Source organism: Labrus mixtus, chromosome 1 (assembly GCF_963584025.1).
Source record: "Labrus mixtus chromosome 1, fLabMix1.1, whole genome shotgun sequence".
NCBI classification, from domain to species: domain Eukaryota; kingdom Metazoa; phylum Chordata; class Actinopteri; order Labriformes; family Labridae; genus Labrus; species Labrus mixtus.
In genome coordinates, this window is record NC_083612.1 from 35110650 (window position 1) to 35129872 (window position 19223).

General features: G+C 36.3%; 1 protein-coding gene and 1 long non-coding RNA gene across 14 annotated transcripts in view; both read right to left on the reverse strand.

Annotated features, from left to right (window-relative positions):
- Positions 1 to 1420: 1420 nt before the first annotated feature.
- LOC132978262 (uncharacterized) lies at positions 1421 to 2196 on the reverse strand. Its single transcript, XR_009673882.1, has 3 exons — positions 1928 to 2196; positions 1705 to 1849; positions 1421 to 1569 (listed from the first exon to the last, which is right to left on the reverse strand). It is a non-coding gene; the product is annotated as an uncharacterized LOC132978262 (long non-coding RNA).
- A 12914-nt stretch (positions 2197 to 15110) lies between these two features.
- The window catches only part of celf1 (cugbp, Elav-like family member 1), a 34303-nt gene continuing 30190 nt past the window's right edge, over positions 15111 to 19223 (reverse strand). For 11 of the 13 annotated variants that reach the window (XM_061043200.1, XM_061043236.1, XM_061043227.1 and 8 more), the window contains one exon: positions 15111 to 18941. In XM_061043200.1, the coding sequence (XP_060899183.1) occupies positions 18814 to 18941 (128 nt within the window). In that variant the 3' untranslated portion in view covers positions 15111 to 18813. The remainder of the gene's footprint in view (positions 18942 to 19223) is intronic. The other 2 variants (XM_061043193.1, XM_061043185.1) reach the window with 2 other exon arrangements.

The window sequence follows — 19223 nt, forward strand, 5'->3', positions numbered from 1 at the left end:
ACCATTTTGACTTTGGCCTTTCTCATTTGGCCAACATGACTTTTTATCTCTTAATTTGAACTTTCTTTATGTTATGTTTTCCCATTGTCTATTTCCTATTGTGTCCTAGTTTCAATCTACTGCTTACATGCACTTTCCTAATATCATGTTCCAAACATTAAGCTGGATCCTCTCCTTAAATCACATTTAGACATGTATCCTTTATTTGCCATGTAAACATGTAATTGGTCATTTTCTCCATTATTTTGCACATTTTAATGCAATTGGTCTGTAATGTCCTGGACTTGTACAATCTTTTTCTTGTAAATTAGAGCTAGGGGATATTTGTTACAGAAGTTTATTTGTTTTGAACACAAAGAACATCTTTGTGTGTGTTGGAAAGAAACCAGGATAAATACACCAGTAATCATTTCTTTGACTTTGTTGTTAAAAAGAGTTCCTGAAGATTGAATAGACCTTTTTTTTTTTGCAGCAAATATTCTCAACATGTCATTTAAAACACTTTGTTTCACTGCATTGGATCCAAAGATGGATTTAAGGATGTTATAAACGACCTGTGTCTTTAAGTGTGTTATATGCTATATGAAAAGTTCTCAGGTCTCAGTTTGATTTGAAACGGTTTGTGAAACATTATCCTGGAGAAATGTCAACTTTCATCAAGTCAAAGATCATTTGTATAACACCTTGGTAATTAAAGTGCAGGGATTTCTCATTACATGGAGAACATTTTTACAATAGCTCAAATGAATTGTCATTATTCAAAATGTTGTATTGAAGGAGCAGTGCTGAAAGACAAAATAAATGTCTGCTGTGACGAGCCCTCCACACCGTGCTGCTGGTTTGTTCTCTGTTACAGGTTCAGGTCAAGGCGGGGTCGTAATCAGGGAATGAGCTGCACCTTGGCCCGGTGTAGTCCTCATCCATATAATCCTCTTCTCAGGACAGACGCTCTCTCTCTCACCTTGTTCTCACATTTGATCATTGTAAATAAATGTGGTGTTATTTTGGTAGAGCTCGTCTTCGACTCCTGTTTTTGTTGCAGCCTCAGAGCCGGGTTGTAACACTGGAAAGAGTTTCTTCTTTCTTCCATGTTTTGATATCGTTTGACACAATACAGACACAATTACTCTCCACTGTGGATCTTTCTCCAAAAGAAAATATAAATGTCTTTCAACAGATATTTTGTCAAATATGTACTTGAAATTGGAAATTTGATCAACTCCTCTGTTGGATTTCAGGATTGCATCATATTGGGTATGATAACAGCAGCAAAACATAAACTTCAAATTAAATAATTCAGAGTCAGGATATTCAACATTTTTGAGAAAACCTGTTTTTTTCCTTAACAAGGTGATATTATTAAGGATATATAAATGACCCCTACATCAAAATAAAGAGAAAATACCAACAGTTGACAGAAGAGATTATTCATGGATCTATATTTATTCAGATTTGATTTGCAAACTCTGTTTTTGCAGCTGATTCTAAATGTTGTGCCGACCTCTTGTTGTCTCCAAACTCGTCCGTCTCCTCTTTAAATGGACTCCTCTGTTTGCTTTGAGGTCTCAGCTGAAACAAACAAACAATAAAATGGTTTAGTGGACATACATCACAAATCAAATGAAGTTCATCTAATGTCAGAGAAATGTTCCTCAAAGTGAGCCATGTTTTCTTATATATTCAGAGCTGTTTTCATGAAGTTACCATTGACACTTGTCTCTCATCTTTTCTTCTTCTCTCTCGTTGTCGGTCTGTTCATTCAGCCTCATCCTGTCTGTGTCCTCTGTGCTGCTTCCTGTCTCCTCTGTTCTGTTGTTCACAGCTCTTCTTTAGATTTCACCTCCTGTTCCTAAAGAAAAAAAATCAAAAAAAAAAATCAAAAAGGATCCCATGCTGAAAACAAACATTGTGTAGGAATCAAACTCACCTTTTTAAGATCCCACCTGTCCGCTGAGGGAATGAATCAAAGAGACGCTGGGACATTCAATGAACCAAAAAGTTCATTTTGATGAAACAAAATGTAGCTCACATCACATGACCTGATATTATGTGACATCATTAATCATCACATCACATCAGATCAGATCACATGACAAGACAACACATCACAACACAACACAACACACAAAGACACAACAAGACACAACACTGCACAACAAAACAAAACACAACAAGACAACACATCACAACACAACACAACGTAACACACAAAGACACAACAAGACACAACACTGCACAACAAAACAAAACACAAACAAGACAACACATCACAACACAACACAACACACAAAGACACAACAAGACACAACACTGCACAACAAAACAAAACACAACAAGACAACACATAACAACACAACACAACGTAACACACAAAGACACAACAAGACACAACAAGACACAACACTGCACAACAAAACAAAACACAAACAAGACAACACATCACATCAGATCAGATCACATGACAAGACAACACATAACAACACAACACAACACACAAAGACACAACAAGACACAACAAGACACAACAAGACACAACAAAACAAAACACAAACAAGACAACACATCACAACACAACACAACGTAACACACAAAGACACAACAAGACACAACACTGCACAACAAAACAAGACACAAACAAGACAACACATCACAACACAACACACAAAGACACAACAAGACACAACACTGCACAACAAAACAAAACACAAACAAGACACAACACTGCACAACAAAACAAAACACAAACAAGACACAACACTGCACAACAAAACAAAACACAACAAGACAACACATTACAACAGAACACACAAAGACACAACAAGACACAACAAGACACAACACTGCACAACAAAACAAAACACAAACAAGACAACACATCACAACACAACACACAAAGACACAACAAGACACAACACTGCACAACAAAACAAAACACAAACAAGACAACACATCACAACACAACACACAAAGACACAACAAGACACAACAAGACACAACAAAACAAAACACAAACAAGACAACACATCACAACACAACACACAAAGACACAACAAGACACAACAAAACAAAACACAAACAAGACAACACATCACAACACAACACACAAAGACACAACAAGACACAACAAGACACAACAAAACAAAACAAATCACATACAAGACAACACATGACATGAATAACATCCCATAACACATAAACACAATATAATATAGAAACATAATATCTGAAAAAAATCTAACAACAACACAACAAAATACAAGACAACACATGACATGAATAACACCACATAACACATAAACACAATATAATATAGAAACATAATATCTGAAAAAAATCTAACAACAACACAACAAAATACAAGACAACACATGACGTAATATAACACAACATTACTTATTTACACATTAACACAACATCATGTGAAAAAACATCAAATCTGAAAAAATCACAACATCACATTAATATGCCCTGACTATGTTTTCAAGTTTCCAGTTTTCTATTGTTAAGGTCTTAAGAGCCAGAGTTTACCGTATTTGGATGAGAGGAGGAGTCGAAGAGGAGCAAGAGGTTACCAACAGAAACATATCAAAAAGTTATCAGACAGTCTGAGCCCGTTGTTAGTTGATGAGCTGGTGAGGGAGCTTTCTGACTGAATAAGTCGACAACAGTAATAAGTCAATCTCAAACAAGAGCTGCAACAATAAATGACAAACACTCAACAAGATTCATGTTCAGTGAGTAAACACACTGATATGTGCCTACAGCGAGAGCAACCAGAAGTTCATGATAACATGAATAGATGCTGTCACTGTGATATAACTCATTGGTTTGTTGCCTTTTTAAAGCCCGTTGTTACCTGGAGACACAGGTGCATTAGAACCAAATACTAATACAAGAAGAGACCAGATAACCAAACAGTCTGGACAAATAGCTAGTAAACACAATGTTTACATTTCAAGTTATTTCTGATGCGACCATATTTGGACATGAGGAGGAGGAGCTTGAGAGGAGCAGGAAGTTAGCAAATGTCAAGTTATCAGACCAAAAGTCCTTACTTCTTATCAATTCATTAGCTGCTCAAACAGCTAGTTTCCAGAATGAGTTTCTACATTAAGTGATAGTAGGTGATAACATCACAAACACATCACAACCATAGACTGTAACATTGACGTAAACACTGTGATATAACCCTCGCTTTTGTTGCCTTTTGGAAGCGTGATAACAAAACATGACATCACAACCACAGATTTGTTAAGTGAATAGATGATCCCACTGTAATAGAACTCATTATTTTGTTGACATGTCAAAGCCTTTTGTTACCTGGAGACGGAGGTGACCATGTTTGAATACGACGGTGGAGCTGAAGAGGAGCGAAGACAAGTTGTACGACCACACAATGTAACAGTGTTAAAACACAGAACGAGACAATATACCAGGTACAGTGAATAAAGACACTGATACCATGAGCACAGTGTTAAAACACAGAACAACACAATATACCAGGTACAGTGAGTAAAGACACTGATACCATGAGCACAGTGTTAAAACACAGAACAACATAATATACCAGGTACAGTGAGTAAAGACACTGATACCATGAGCACAGTGTTAAAACACAGAACGAGACAATATACCAGGTACAGTGAGTAAAGACACTGATACCATGAGCACAGTGTTAAAACACAGAACAACATAATATACCAGGTACAGTGAGTAAAGACACTGATACCATGAGCACAGTGTTAAAACACAGAACAACATAATATACCAGGTACAGTGAGTAAAGACACTAATACCATGAGCACAGTGTTTAAATAATTCAATGAAATCCTGGGTCTTTCATTTTCACATTTTTGTGATTTTTGGAGGAGAGGAGGAGCTGGTGAGGAGCAAGAAGTTAGCAAATGAAGATGTCAGTCAGGACCTCTTATTAATTCAATAGCTGCTAAAACAGCTAGTTTTCTTCACATTATAGAAGAGTTATAACATCACAGCACATCACAACCATAGAGCGTTAAAATGGATGTATCCACTGTGCTGTAAACTTTGGTTTGTTGTCTTTTTAAGCCTTTTGTTACCTGGAGCCACAGGTGAACATGTTTTGAGGAGAGAGAGGAGCTGAGGAGGAGCACTACATGAGAACCACGACGTATGCTGGAGATGATCATTATAATGCTGAAATATATTTTTGAAATTCAACTTTTTCTTCTGTGACCATATTTGGAGGAGAGGGTGGAGCTAAAGAGGAGCGAGATGTTATCAAATGCCAAGTCATCAGACCAAACAGGAAGTGCCCAAAGAGCTAAAGAGAGAAAACTACATCACACATCACAACCTTAGTCTGCAAGAATATCTTATCTGAACTTAACTTATCTAAACTTATCTAAACTTAACTTATCTGAACTTATCTGAACTTAACTTATCTAAACTTAACTTAACTTATCTAAACGTATCTAAACTTAACTTATCTAAACTTAACTTATCTGAACTTAACTTATCTAAACTTATCTGAACTTAACTTATCTGAACTTATCTAAACTTAATTTATCTGAACTTATCTGAACTTAACTTATCTAAACTTAACTTAACTTATCTGAACTTATCTGAACTTAACTTATCTAAACTTAACTTAACTTATCTAAACTTATCTAAACTTAACTTATCTGAACTTATCTAAACTTAACTTATCTGAACTTAACTTAACTTATCTAAACTTATCTAAACTTAACTTATCTGAACTTATCTAAACTTAACTTATCTGAACTTATCTAAACTTAACTTATCTGAACTTAACTTATCTAAACTTATCTAAACTTAACTTATCTAAACTTAACTTATCTAAACTTAACTTATCTGAACTTAACTTATCTAAACTTAACTTATCTGAACTTAACTTATCTAAACTTATCTAAACTTAACTTATCTGAACTTAACTTATCTAAACTTAACTTAACTTATCTGAACTTATCTGAACTTAACTTATCTAAACTTAACTTATCTAAACTTATCTAAACTTAACTTATCTGAACTTATCTAAACTTAACTTATCTGAACTTAACTTAACTTATCTAAACTTATCTAAACTTAACTTATCTGAACTTATCTAAACTTAACTTATCTAAACTTATCTAAACTTAACTTATCTGAACTTATCTAAACTTAACTTATCTAAACTTATCTGAACTTAACTTATCTAAACTTAACTTAACTTATCTAAACTTATCTAAACTTAACTTATCTGAACTTATCTAAACTTAACTTATCTAAACTTATCTAAACTTAACTTATCTGAACTTATCTAAACTTAACTTATCTGAACTTATCTGAACTTAACTTATCTAAACTTAACTTATCTGAACTTATCTGAACTTATCTAAACTTAACTTATCTGAACTTATCTAAACTTAACTTAACTTAACTTATCTGAACTTAACTTATCTAAACTTAACTTATCTGAACTTATCTAAACTTAACTTATCTAAACTTAACTTAACTTATCTAAACTTATCTAAACTTAACTTATCTGAACTTATCTAAACTTAACTTATCTGAACTTATCTAAACTTAACTTATCTAAACTTATCTGAACTTAACTTATCTAAACTTAACTTAACTTATCTAAACTTAACTTATCTAAACTTAACTTATCTGAACTTATCTAAACTTAACTTATCTAAACTTATCTAAACTTAACTTATCTGAACTTATCTAAACTTAACTTATCTGAACTTATCTGAACTTATCTAAACTTAACTTATCTAAACTTATCTAAACTTAACTTATCTGAACTTATCTAAACTTAACTTATCTGAACTTATCTGAACTTAACTTATCTAAACTTAACTTATCTGAACTTATCTAAACTTAACTTATCTGAACTTATCTAAACTTAACTTATCTGAACTTAACTTATCTAAACTTAACTTATCTGAACTTATCTAAACTTAACTTATCTAAACTTAACTTAACTTATCTAAACTTATCTAAACTTAACTTATCTGAACTTATCTAAACTTAACTTATCTGAACTTATCTAAACTTAACTTATCTGAACTTATCTAAACTTAACTTATCTAAACTTATCTAAACTTAACTTATCTGAACTTATCTGAACTTAACTTATCTAAGCTTAACTTATCTTATTCTATTTTATCATATTCTACTCAACACGGGAGATTATCTCCAGTGAGGACGCTTCCGTGGAGGCTCTCCTTCCACCCGTGCAGCCGGTCTCTTCTGATGAAGAGAAGGAGGAGGGAGGAGTAAGAAGAGGAGCAAGAGAAGGAGAAAGAGGAGGCAGGGGAGGAGGGGAGGAGGGGGGAGGAGGAAGAGGAGGGAGAGAAGGAGGGAGAGGAAGAGGAGGGAGAGAAGGAGGGAGAGGAAGGAGGGGAGGAGGGAGGTGAGGAGGGAGAGAAGGTCGGAGTGGAGGAGGGAGTAACAAGAGGAGCGAGAGAAGGAGAAAGAGGAGGCAGGGGAGGAGGAAGAGGAGGGAGAGAAAGAGGGAGAGGAGGAGGGAGTGGAGGAGAAAGAGAAGGCAGGGGAGGAGGGGGAAGGAGGAAGAGGAGGGAGAGAAGGAGGGAGACGAGGAAGAGGAGGAGGGAGAGGAGGGAGAGAACGAGGGAGAGGAGGGAGAGGAGAAGGTAGAGGAGGGAGAGGAGGGAGAGAAGGAGGTAGAGGAGGAAGAGGAGGAGCAAGAAGAGGAGGGAGAGAAGGAGGGAGAGGAGGAAGAGGAGGAGCAAGAAGAGGAGGGAGAGAAGGAGGGAGAGAAGGAGGGAGAGGAGGGAGAGAAGGAGTGAGAGGAGGAAGATGACGCTTCCGTGGAGGCTCTCCTTCCGCCCGTGCAGCCGGTCTCTTCTGATGATGCCTAACAGAGGAGTGAGAAGAGGGGGGGAGAGGAGGGAGAGGACGGAGAGAAGGAGGGAGAGGAGGGAAAGAAGGAGGGAGAGGAGGGAGAGAAGGAGGGAGAGGAGGGAGAGGAGGGAGAGAAGGAGGGAGAGGAGGGAGAGAAGGAGATACAGGAGGGAGAGGAGGGAGATAAGGAGGTAGAGGAGGAAGAGGAGGAGCAAGAAGAGGAGGGAGAGAAGGAGGGAGAGGAGGGAGAGAAGGAGGGAGAGGAGGGAGGGGAGGAGCGAGAGGAGGAAGTTGACGCTTCTGTTGAGGTGCAGCCGGTCTCTTCTGATGAAGAGAAGGAGGAGGGAGGAGGAAGAAGGGGAACAAGAGAAGGAGAAAGAGGAGGCAGGGGAGGAGGGGAGGAGGGGGAAGGAGGAAGAGGAGGGAGAGAAGGAGGGAGAGGAGGGAGAGAAGGAGGGAGAGGAGGGAGGGGAGGAGAGAGAGGAGGGGGAAGGAGGAAGAGAAGGGAGAGAAGGAGGGAGAGGAGGAGGGAGAGGAAGGAGGGAGAGGAGGGAGAGAAGGAGGGAGAGGAGGGAGGGGAGGAGGGAGAGGAGGGGGAAGGAGGGAGAGAAGGAGGGAGAGGAAGGAGGGAGAGGGCGGAGGGGAGGAGGGGAGTAGGAGGAAGAGGAGGAAGAGGAGGAAGAAGAGGAGGAGCTTACTTGAAGGACGTCAAGGATCAAGCAGTTAGAGGGACAGGCAGGAGGAGAAACAGAAGGGGACCTGGGTGGAGACGGTTCTGGAGAGCTGGCTGCTGCAGGGACCCTCGGACTGGTCTGATCCGGGTCGTGGACAGTCCAGTGGGAGCACTAAAGACAGAAACAAACCAACATTTCAACATTCAAAGTCTGAAGTTATAAAGAACATTCAATAAGTGTTCCTTTAAGTCATTCAAACAAACACATTTCTACAAGTATTTGCTGTAATTCATATTTGTATTGTTTTGTAGGCAGGCTGTCAGCCTATATGTTTATTGTTGGTGTGATGTGCTTCACCTATCAAAAGATCAAAGTGCACTCACAAAGATTGATTTTGGATAAAAAATGAATTATCTGAACCAAAGTTCTTTCACAGTTTCTTCCACAACACAATATTAATCAAAATAAATTGAGGTTTTTAACCAGTAAAAAGATAAGTCAACATAAAGAAGAATTGTACTGAAACTTCAAGTTGTTAAGGATCAGTGATTTACTTTAGGGTTTAAAAAAAGATTTCAATCATTCTTGAGATGAAATACAAACCAACTGTTGAGTTCAAAAGAATAATTATCTCTGCAGGAGAGGAAGGAGAGTGAGGAGGAGTTACAGGCGGGGACCTCGTGATGAACCTCCTGAAGAGCCGGCTGAAGACGGGATCCTCCTCAGGATCACCCTCGGACTGGACCAGTCCGGGTCCTGGACCAGGGTGTAGGCCATCCTGAATCGCTGGTTCGTCTAAAAGACAGAAACAATCCCAAAATGTAAACCTCTGTTTTCTAAAAAAATAAAGTCCTCACATCCTCACACTATAAAGTCATGACCAACAATCAATAATTCTTCGTGAAATGATTCAAAGTCTCATTTCTATGAGTATTTACAGTAGAAAGTATTTTTTTAATATCTATATATTGTTGGTTTAATGTGTTATTAAAGTTTACACTCACATAGATTCATTCAGGATCAAACTTAAAGTTCCTGAACTACTTTCACTGTTTCTTTCTCAACACAATATAAATGAAATAGACTTTTTGAGTTTGAAAACAGTTAAAATCATTTAGTTTTTATAAAGATCACGACAGAAGCAGCTGCTAACATTATTATGTTTTAATATTTAATTTATTACATGTTTTCATATTTGTTTGTGATAAAAAGTGAATAGTCTTAAAAACCTCTGAGTCCATGTTATCTTATTGAACTTTAAATAGAAACGTGTGATCGTATCGATCTAGTTTGATTCAAATCATCAATCTTACGTCCTGCATGCTCAAACACTTGTTGATAGGAGGAGAAACGTTTTCGATGAACATCTTTTGTGAAGAAATCCTCGAAAATATGAAACTTTTAAACCACTTTGGATATTTGCTGCTGTCTCTGAGTTTGTTTTTGTTCGAATAAATTCATTTTCATATCTGGTCTATCACCATGGCAACCATGCAGCAGGTTACTATGGAGATTTAAAATGCTGTTTACTTTTTAAATATAGCTAACTTTATTTCAAAAGTGTATTTAAGCTACAACATGTAAATTAAAAATGAACTAGAAAAATGAACTAGACTACAACATGTCAATTAAAAATGAACTAGACTACAACATGTAAATTAAAAATGAACTAGACTACAACATGTAAATTAAAAATGAGCTAGACTACAACATGTAAATTAAAAATGAACTAGACTACAACATGTACATTAAAAATGAACTAGGCTACAACATGTAGATTAAAAATGAGCTAGGCTACAACATGTAAATTAAAAATGAACTAGGCTACAACATGTAAATTAAAAATGAGCTAGGCTACAACATGTAAATTAAAAATGAACTAGGCTACAACATGTAAATTAAAAATGAACTAGACTACAACATGTACATTAAAAATGAACTAGGCTACAACATGTAAATTAAAAATGAACTAGACTACAACATGTACATTAAAAATGAACTAGGCTACAACATGTAGATTAAAAATGAGCTAGGCTACAACATGTAAATTAAAAATGAACTAGGCTACAACATGTAAATTAAAAATGAGCTAGGCTACAACATGTAAATTAAAAATGAACTAGGCTACAACATGTAAATTAAAAATGAACTAGGCTACAACATGTAAATTAAAAATGAGCTAGGCTACAACATGTAAATTAAAAATGAACTAGACTACAACATGTAGATTAAAAATGAGCTAGACTACAACATGTAAATTAAAAATGAACTAGGCTACAACATGTAAATTAAAAGTGAACTAGACTACAACATGTAAATTAAAAATGAACTAGACTACAACATGTAAATTAAAAATGAGCTAGGCTACAACATGTAAATTAAAAATGAACTAGACTACAACATGTAGATTAAAAATGAGCTAGACTACAACATGTAAATTAAAAATGAACTAGGCTACAACATGTAAATTAAAAGTGAACTAGACTACAACATGTAAATTAAAAATGAACTAGACTACAACATGTCAATTAAAAATGAGCTAGGCTACAACATGTAAATTAAAAATGAGCTAGACTACAACATGTAAATTAAAAATGAACTAGGCTACAACATGTAAATTAAAAATGAACTAGACTACAACATGTAAATTAAAAATGAACTAGACTACAACATGTAAATTAAAAATGAACTAGACTACAACATGTCAATTAAAAATGAGCTAGACTACAACATGTAAATTAAAAATGAACTAGACTACAACATGTAAATTAAAAATGAACTAGACTACAACATGTAAATTAAAAATGAACTAGACTACAACATGTCAATTAAAAATGAGCTAGACTACAACATGTAAATTAAAAATGAACTAGACTACAACATGTAAATTAAAAATGAACTAGACTACAACATGTAAATTAAAAATGAGCTAGGCTACAACATGTAAATTAAAAATGAACTAGACTACAACATGTCAATTAAAAATGAGCTAGGCTACAACATGTAAATTAAAAATGAGTTAGACTACAACATGTCAATTAAAAATGAACTAGACTACAACATGTAGATTAAAAATGAACTAGACTACAACATGTAAATTAAAAATGAACTAGACTACAACATGTACATTAAAAATGAGCTAGGCTACAACATGTAAATGAGCTAGGCCTCTCCTAGACAAAAATAACATAAATAAAGTTCATGAATTAAGACCCTAACGATGAGAAAATAATAAAGGATGAAAACGAAGACAAACGCACATCAGTCCAACATCTGGGACAAAGTTAGTCTACTTTCATTAGTTATTTTATTTGTTGTCTATTTTAACTCGACCTGGTCTGAAGCCTTAAATTAAACTGTGTTACTATTTTGAGTTTGTGTGAAACGTCTGTCATGTGTAGACTAATGTGAGTTTTAAATGTAATTTAATAAACTTTAATCCTCGTTTAATCTCAAAGTTACGATCGTGTCGACAGTAAAACAGTTTTATTCAAAGAATCAATCTTACGTCGTCCGTGTTGACACTCTTGAGCTTCATGATGATGTTCAGTCAATGTTTGGAGAACAAAAAGTCCTTGATGAAGATCTTTGTCCAAGAAATCCTCCAAAATATCAAACTTTGAAAGCACAGTGAATATTTGCTGCTGTCTCTCACTGAGATTTGTTTCAAAGTACTTTGACTTTGTTTTTATTCGAATTACTTAATTTTCGTATCGTCTCCTGGCAACCTGGGTTACTATGGAGATTATAGGCTACACATTATTTATTTGAATGTAGGCTATTTAAATCTACAATCTACATTTTTTTTATATATATATATATATATAAAACTGGAAATTATTTTTAGCCAATTATTTTTTTTTGTCAAATAATTTCCCCCCCAATCTTTTAGTCTTTAAATTGAGTCTGCAGATAGGGACTTCTAAAAATATAAAACACCGTTACTCGATTTCATCTGATTAAACCCCTCTTCCAAAAAAAGGACACCAGGTGGCGCTGTTCTTCAGGTGGTTGAAGTATCTGTGAGCTCTGTGCTCCCCCCTCATAATATTTATACTTAAAGGCTGACCAAACCACACATGTTTTTACAATCCCCTCTACTTATCTTTGTGTGGTAGACCTATTTGAAACTTTTCTTGCTTTCTAAGCACAAAACATTTAAAGTGTTATCTCCTTTACAACAAAAACATACCAAAGTGTTTTTAAAGAGCATGCACTTAATAGTCTTTGGTTTGGTAAACTACATTACAATATATTAAAAAAAAAAAAGGTAAATGGACTAGACTCACAGCTCTTTTCTAGTCTTCTCACCATGAAAACACAATCTGCATGTAGCTTATAACTTTCCCCACAAATTTGTTTGATTTTTTTTCCCATATTAACCCTTCCATGCATGAATTATAATATCAGGTAACCCGTTTTTTTTTTTTTAAAGCAATTTGCAATTTTAGGACATGCAAGGTGACATTATTATTATTTTATTTTAAATTCATAATTCTGAAGAAGTTACAGAAATTTCCACCAGAGTGGACATGTATTGTAAAATGCAAAAAATACTTGTATTTATTTATTTTGGAGTGCATTAACTTTTCATCTCATCATTTCGACTTTTTATCTCATCATATTGACTTAATATGGGCAATAAAACAAAGTTTAAATCTTAATATTTTTAACTGGCGGAAATGGGCTTCCATAGCCTGATTGGATTAAATATTAGATTTCACTATGCACTTTTAATCTAAGTTTATGGCACCATGTGAAAGCAGGGGCGGGGTTTACCATTAGTGAAGGAATTCAACCAACCAGGGCTCTCCAATTATTAAAGCCCCACAATGGCTATTTAGTTTTTAACCCTAAAATTGATGCTCCTAGTCTAACACACATAACTGTTTTCCAACAATGGGGGAAAAAACCTAAACTGTAGGCTATTTAATTAACTGTAGCCTACTCCCCCCCCCCCCACACACACACACACTATAACCAATGGAGAATTCCTTCACAGCAATCGCTGGACCAAACTTGCTGCCCTAATTAGCCCACTCAGACCGAGACAAGAGTTGTTCCATGTCAAATGCTGAAGCAGAGTTACCCTAGAGCAAATCTAACAGGGGGAATCAGATAAAAAGTAATTAACAAAACTCCTAGTGAAGTCAATTCGGGGCGGAGCTCAATGTGGGCTGAGTCAATTGAGCTCCGCCCCGAATAGGTCAATAACGAATAGGTCAAAAACATTTTAAACGTTTCACCTATGAATTATCAGTTGTTTTATGACCGATTTAACGTTTCTTTTTTAAATATCAATAAAACTGTTTTTATTGCATTTAAATGTATTTATTACTGATTATTTAAATAGCCTACATTTAATTGAATTTATATAGCAATTGAAATTGTTTTGTTCAGTATTCTTAAGTTTAATTTGTATTAATAGGATAGCTGTTTTTCCAAACTCATGAACACATGGAAAACATCAAACATCTAGAGAGAAAAAGAATGCATTGCACATATAATGCAGCTTTGATATTAGTAGGTCTACTCACATTTTTTTTTTTTATCAACACTTTTAGTAGACCCAAACTTCTGAAATTTAGAATCCGAATCAGCTTTATTGGCCAGGTATGCTTAAACACACAAGGAATTTAACTCTGGTAAACTGTGCTCTCCTTGTCCAAAGGTATAGCATTAAATATCAACAATAAACACAAAAATAAAAAAAAATAAGCAAAGACTAATATGTACAAGGCTAAATAAGATAATATAAGATAATGGTGCAGTGGTGTAGTGCAAAGACGCTGAAGTAAACATGAGGTAGTTTTACAGTACTTACATTAAAAAGTGTGCGTATATGATCTTTTAAATTAAATAATATATGTATATTCTGCTCAGTAAATTGTAACATTGTATATATATGTTCATTCACAGCGACAGTTTTGTTCGAGTCCGCTACACGATGTTATAATGAGAATATTTGTCTTTATATCAATGCTATGTGTAATCCAATGGAATGACAACATCCACAAAAGAGAGGAGAACAACATACTGACGAACAGAAAACAGAATGCAGACGTTTAATTAGAGCACGGAGATCGTAGTGGTCGTGTACAGACACTCCGTGAAGCAGTAACAGGATACAAACACCACTCCCCCTCCTCGAGGTGAATTCTCCGGACAATATCCTGCGTCGTTCTCACATCAGCTCACTTGGACTTGCTGTGGAAAAAATACTAGGGGTCTGGCCGGAGAAACTCCAGGTGAAGTCCGAGCTAAAAATTGGACCGTTTGTGTTCACCTATACAGCCCCACTGGAAAATATCAGGAGTGTGAAATCCCTAATAGACCGAATGTGATCGGTCGACTGATTTGATTTCTGTGCACGTAATGAAACTTCTTTTTCACTGAAGAGTGACTGAAGTTGTCCCATTTAATGCTACAGTACGTGATATCATGTTGACATGTGTTCATTTCCAGTAATTGTTACTAATGTAAAGTTAATGTATTTTAAGAACTCTCTCTATCAATACAACAACTATCCATCATCTCTAAACAGTGAAGTTAGTACAATCAGAGTGGAAAATACTGATTCTGCAAAACATTTGGCACCAGTTTATTCATCATTTTTAACTTACACAAACTTGATGACATTTTTGCCAAGAATTTCAGTGCAGTTATAAAAAAAAAAACGTGCATCCTAAATATATAGTGACAAAAGTCTTTGTGTCTTATTCCTCCACACAAAAAAAGAGCAGAACTGCATGGTGTTCTCGTGGTTTTGAGGCGAAAAGTAAAAACTACTTTTATTTACACAGACAATTAACAATGCTGCCTCCTTGTTACATCACCCAAATGTGAACTTTAAAAGGATGAACCTTCAGCTAGAACAAAAATAAATTGCAAATGTTCAACAACAAAAGATCACCAAGTTGCATGAAAACTCAATCAACACACACACAACACAATCATTTACGCAAACATTGCCTAGAAAGACAATAGCTGCTTTCACACAGAAGAGGAAAAAAAAGGATGGGGCACTGGGAGGACTGTCCCACAACACACGTGAAAAATAACAAAAGTGAAGGTTAGACTCATGTCAAAATGATTTTGTAAAAACCTAGCAGTTATGTCAGTCAGCTCTAGAAAAAATAGATTCTTTCTTTCTAATATTTCTAACTTTCCAAAATGTTTGATGGCAGTCTTTCTAGCGCCCCAGGTGGCAGCACAGATGGCATACGGGAAACAACAAAAAAGCACTTCTGGTTATTAAAGTCAAAACCAACAAGGTCAAGGTGAATATGGAACATCAGATAAGTGAAGGAGACAAAGATTGGACGATGAACTGTGACACCACATCAACATGTTAGGGCAAACAGGTGAGAGATCTGGAGAAAACAAACAGACAAAGCACAACAGGGAAACACACTTGGGTTAAACAGCAATGGATCACAGACAGGAGAGGAAAGACACACAGAATGAGCATCTATCACCTTACACTCAACCATTGAGTGAGGACGTGCCGCATGCTACCAAAAACTAATGTGAGACACACAACATGCAGGTCCAACCAGGCCTCCATAGTTTGTCCACCTCACAGCTACATCGCAGCTACCAAGGCTAACATAGCTGCGATTGATTGTAAGCATAGTTTTAGCTTACCTGCTCTGCCTCCAGTGTCTTTCAGGATTTATTTTAACAATCTTTTGCTTGTTTATAAAGCTCTTTTGTACGTTCCAAGTTTCAGTCGGACTGCAAACAATCATCAGTGGATAGAGAGAAAGTCTGTTTAAATCCTTTAATGTGTTTTGGTATGTTGATGTACTAGTTTTTAATTCTTTGCTGCAAGTTTTAGAAAACATCTACTTGCAGACAGTGACAGTTTAAAAAAAAATGATTAAAGATTGACTGGATGAAATCAAATGTAACTGATAGAGAACAACGTAGACTTGCTGTTCACTTGGATGGATGAGATCATTTCAGCGAGAATTTAAACTTATTTGGAAGCATGAAATAAATAAATTGAGACTAATGGCTAACTGAAACGAAGAAAAGATATCACTAAATACATCATTTGCTGTTTGAGAAATGTTGAGTAATATTGCCCTGTTTTAGACATACATGGTACATATTTTTTTGGGAGGATTCTTAAACAATTTACTTTTCACAAGGGATAGTTAACATTACTCTACATTCTCAATCATCCTTGTGTGAACCACCGATCTTCTGTTACGCTCTGCAACTTTGGGAGAGGATTGTAGACTGTGTAATCAGAGAAGAGCTCTGCATCCAAATCCAACAAGTTTAATGAGATAATGTCTAAAACAGCCCAAGCATTGGTTTTTTTGCAATAATGTTCTGTAAAAACACTTTCCTTATTGGCACACACTTTTTGGATATCAACCAATGTATCAGTTGGGCTCTCATGAAGTTTATTTGATTTAAGAGATGCAACGATTGTCTTTCCAATTACATGTATATAATGCCAATCTTACAATGTACATGCCCTCTGCCTTTCTAAAAGCCTCCACAATTTCAAAGCACAATAGTCGACAAATCCTTAGCACGGAGCCAGAGAAACAAACACCAGATCCTACTAGTTGACCAGAGAGGGGTTTTTTTAAAGTCTGTAGCAGCACTGATGGATCCTACACACACAATCCATGCAGCAATGACACAAAGTACACTTCACTGAAAGGAAAAACACACAACAAGCAAGAGGAGAACATACACCAGGATATCAAACAGTGTTGTTGGACTTTTGTCTGTCAAAATAGTTTCAATTCAGATAAATAATTTAGGCAATAAATAGTTCCCCAACACAAGGGGAAGTATAAAACCTATATAAAAATAGAAAAGGCATCATAGTTTAAATATACATCTCACTGTCTTGCTTCTAAGCTCTTAAAAAAACAGATGTTTCTATGCAGCTAACAGTTTTGTCTTGAGCAATTTTGGCATGTATACGAGTTCTCCAATCACAGAAGATGTGGCTGTGGGATGTTCGTCTTAAAAATGGCTTAGGTTGATGGTCTGTCTTCATAGCCTCATTAGGCCCCGGACCTGTTACTCAAACTGCAGGAGGCGCATCGCCAAATCTCTGTTTGTTTAGTTGGGACTCCCTAACACCGTGGTTCTTTGTGAGGAATTGAGAAGGTGTGAGCCAGAGTGTGTGTGGCTATGATGGGTGTTTAAGTCCATTTGCATTGGGTCACTTCAACTTCTATCATGTTAACGTATTCTGGTTTGACAGTAGGGAGCAGCAGCTTCCAGGGAAAAGGAGAAACAGCTCTCCTGTGACAGTCAAGAGCTTACTAAAGCATGAACGGCTGTCTGTAAAAACAACACCCATGTTGGAGTGATAACCTGTTTAGAGTGAGTCTTCTGCTTAGTCCAACAAGACAAAGTGTTTCCTTACCTTCTAATTCAAACAATTCCTTAGTTTCAATTGTATTAGCAATGTGTGTCTTACTAGCCCTTACAATGTTTATATTCAACAGAACCAAATGTGTACCATCCACATGAGCCAAATCTTTAAACGTATCTAAACATATGCCTGAGAAAAGTAAATGGAAACATCTATCTGAGTACAACAGCCTCTCACTTTCTCCATCTAGCAGGATGTGTTCTGCAATATGTACCGTGCATGATTTGGTGGGGCTCCTCCTTATAAAAAATATAGGCTTCTTTACCTTTCCTTACCCTGAACAGTCCAACGTATGTACCACATTCATTGGCTCCATTACACAAGGTAAAACAGACACCTAATATACACAAGAAGCAGTAACACAGATTATGGTTTGTGACAATGCCAAAGAAAACCTATGAATTATTCTGGTTTCCTTATCTATTGAAGCGCTGTGTTTTCCAGACTTTTATTCAGAGTCTGGGCGGTGCAAGGGATGGTCAACACGAAGAACAACAAAAGGCATCAATTTGACTCCTGAATGTCAATATGCAACACATCCTAACAATCAACCCATATGTGCATTATGTACCACAGCAAACTGATTACATTTCAACTTAAATAAAAATACACCTGTTTGTCTTATTTGTTCAAACAATAACAAAGTGCATAAACCACACAAAACACAGAAGGAATCCAGTATAGCTTGAAAAATCTTGCATATAGCTTCAAGTGTCTCTTTGCCTGGACATGTTAGAGTCATGACCAGGGGAGGCAGCGCAGCCTCATCACCTTTAATGCACAGACTCGTTCTGACTGACTGCTCTCAGTTGATTAATCATACTCCACTTACCATAACACCACCCTGCCTAACTAAGTCTGCAGTGCCTCGCACCTTCAGTAGGGCTTGCTGTCGTTCTTTGAGCGCTTCAGCTGCACCTTCAGCCTCTTCATGCCGATCTGGAAACCATTCATTGACTGGATGGCTGCCTGTGATGACACAGGGTTGTCATAGCTCACAAAGCCTGAAGGAGGAATGACAACACTCAGAATGGAAACAGGAGATAGATTTAAAAATAACATACTCTGATTGTAAGGACTAAACCGATAATAAGTTTCTTTGACAGCATTTTAACACTTTGGTCGTAATACTTCATAATAGGACAGGAACATTGTAAAGGGATTTGTCGCGCTAAATGTTTTTTATTGGTCAAGAACTAATCTCGACCTCTCTCTCAACACCATCGTTATTTTCCCTTCTCAAGCTGCTGGTCAGGTTGTACACAGGACATGCACAGAAAAGGAAG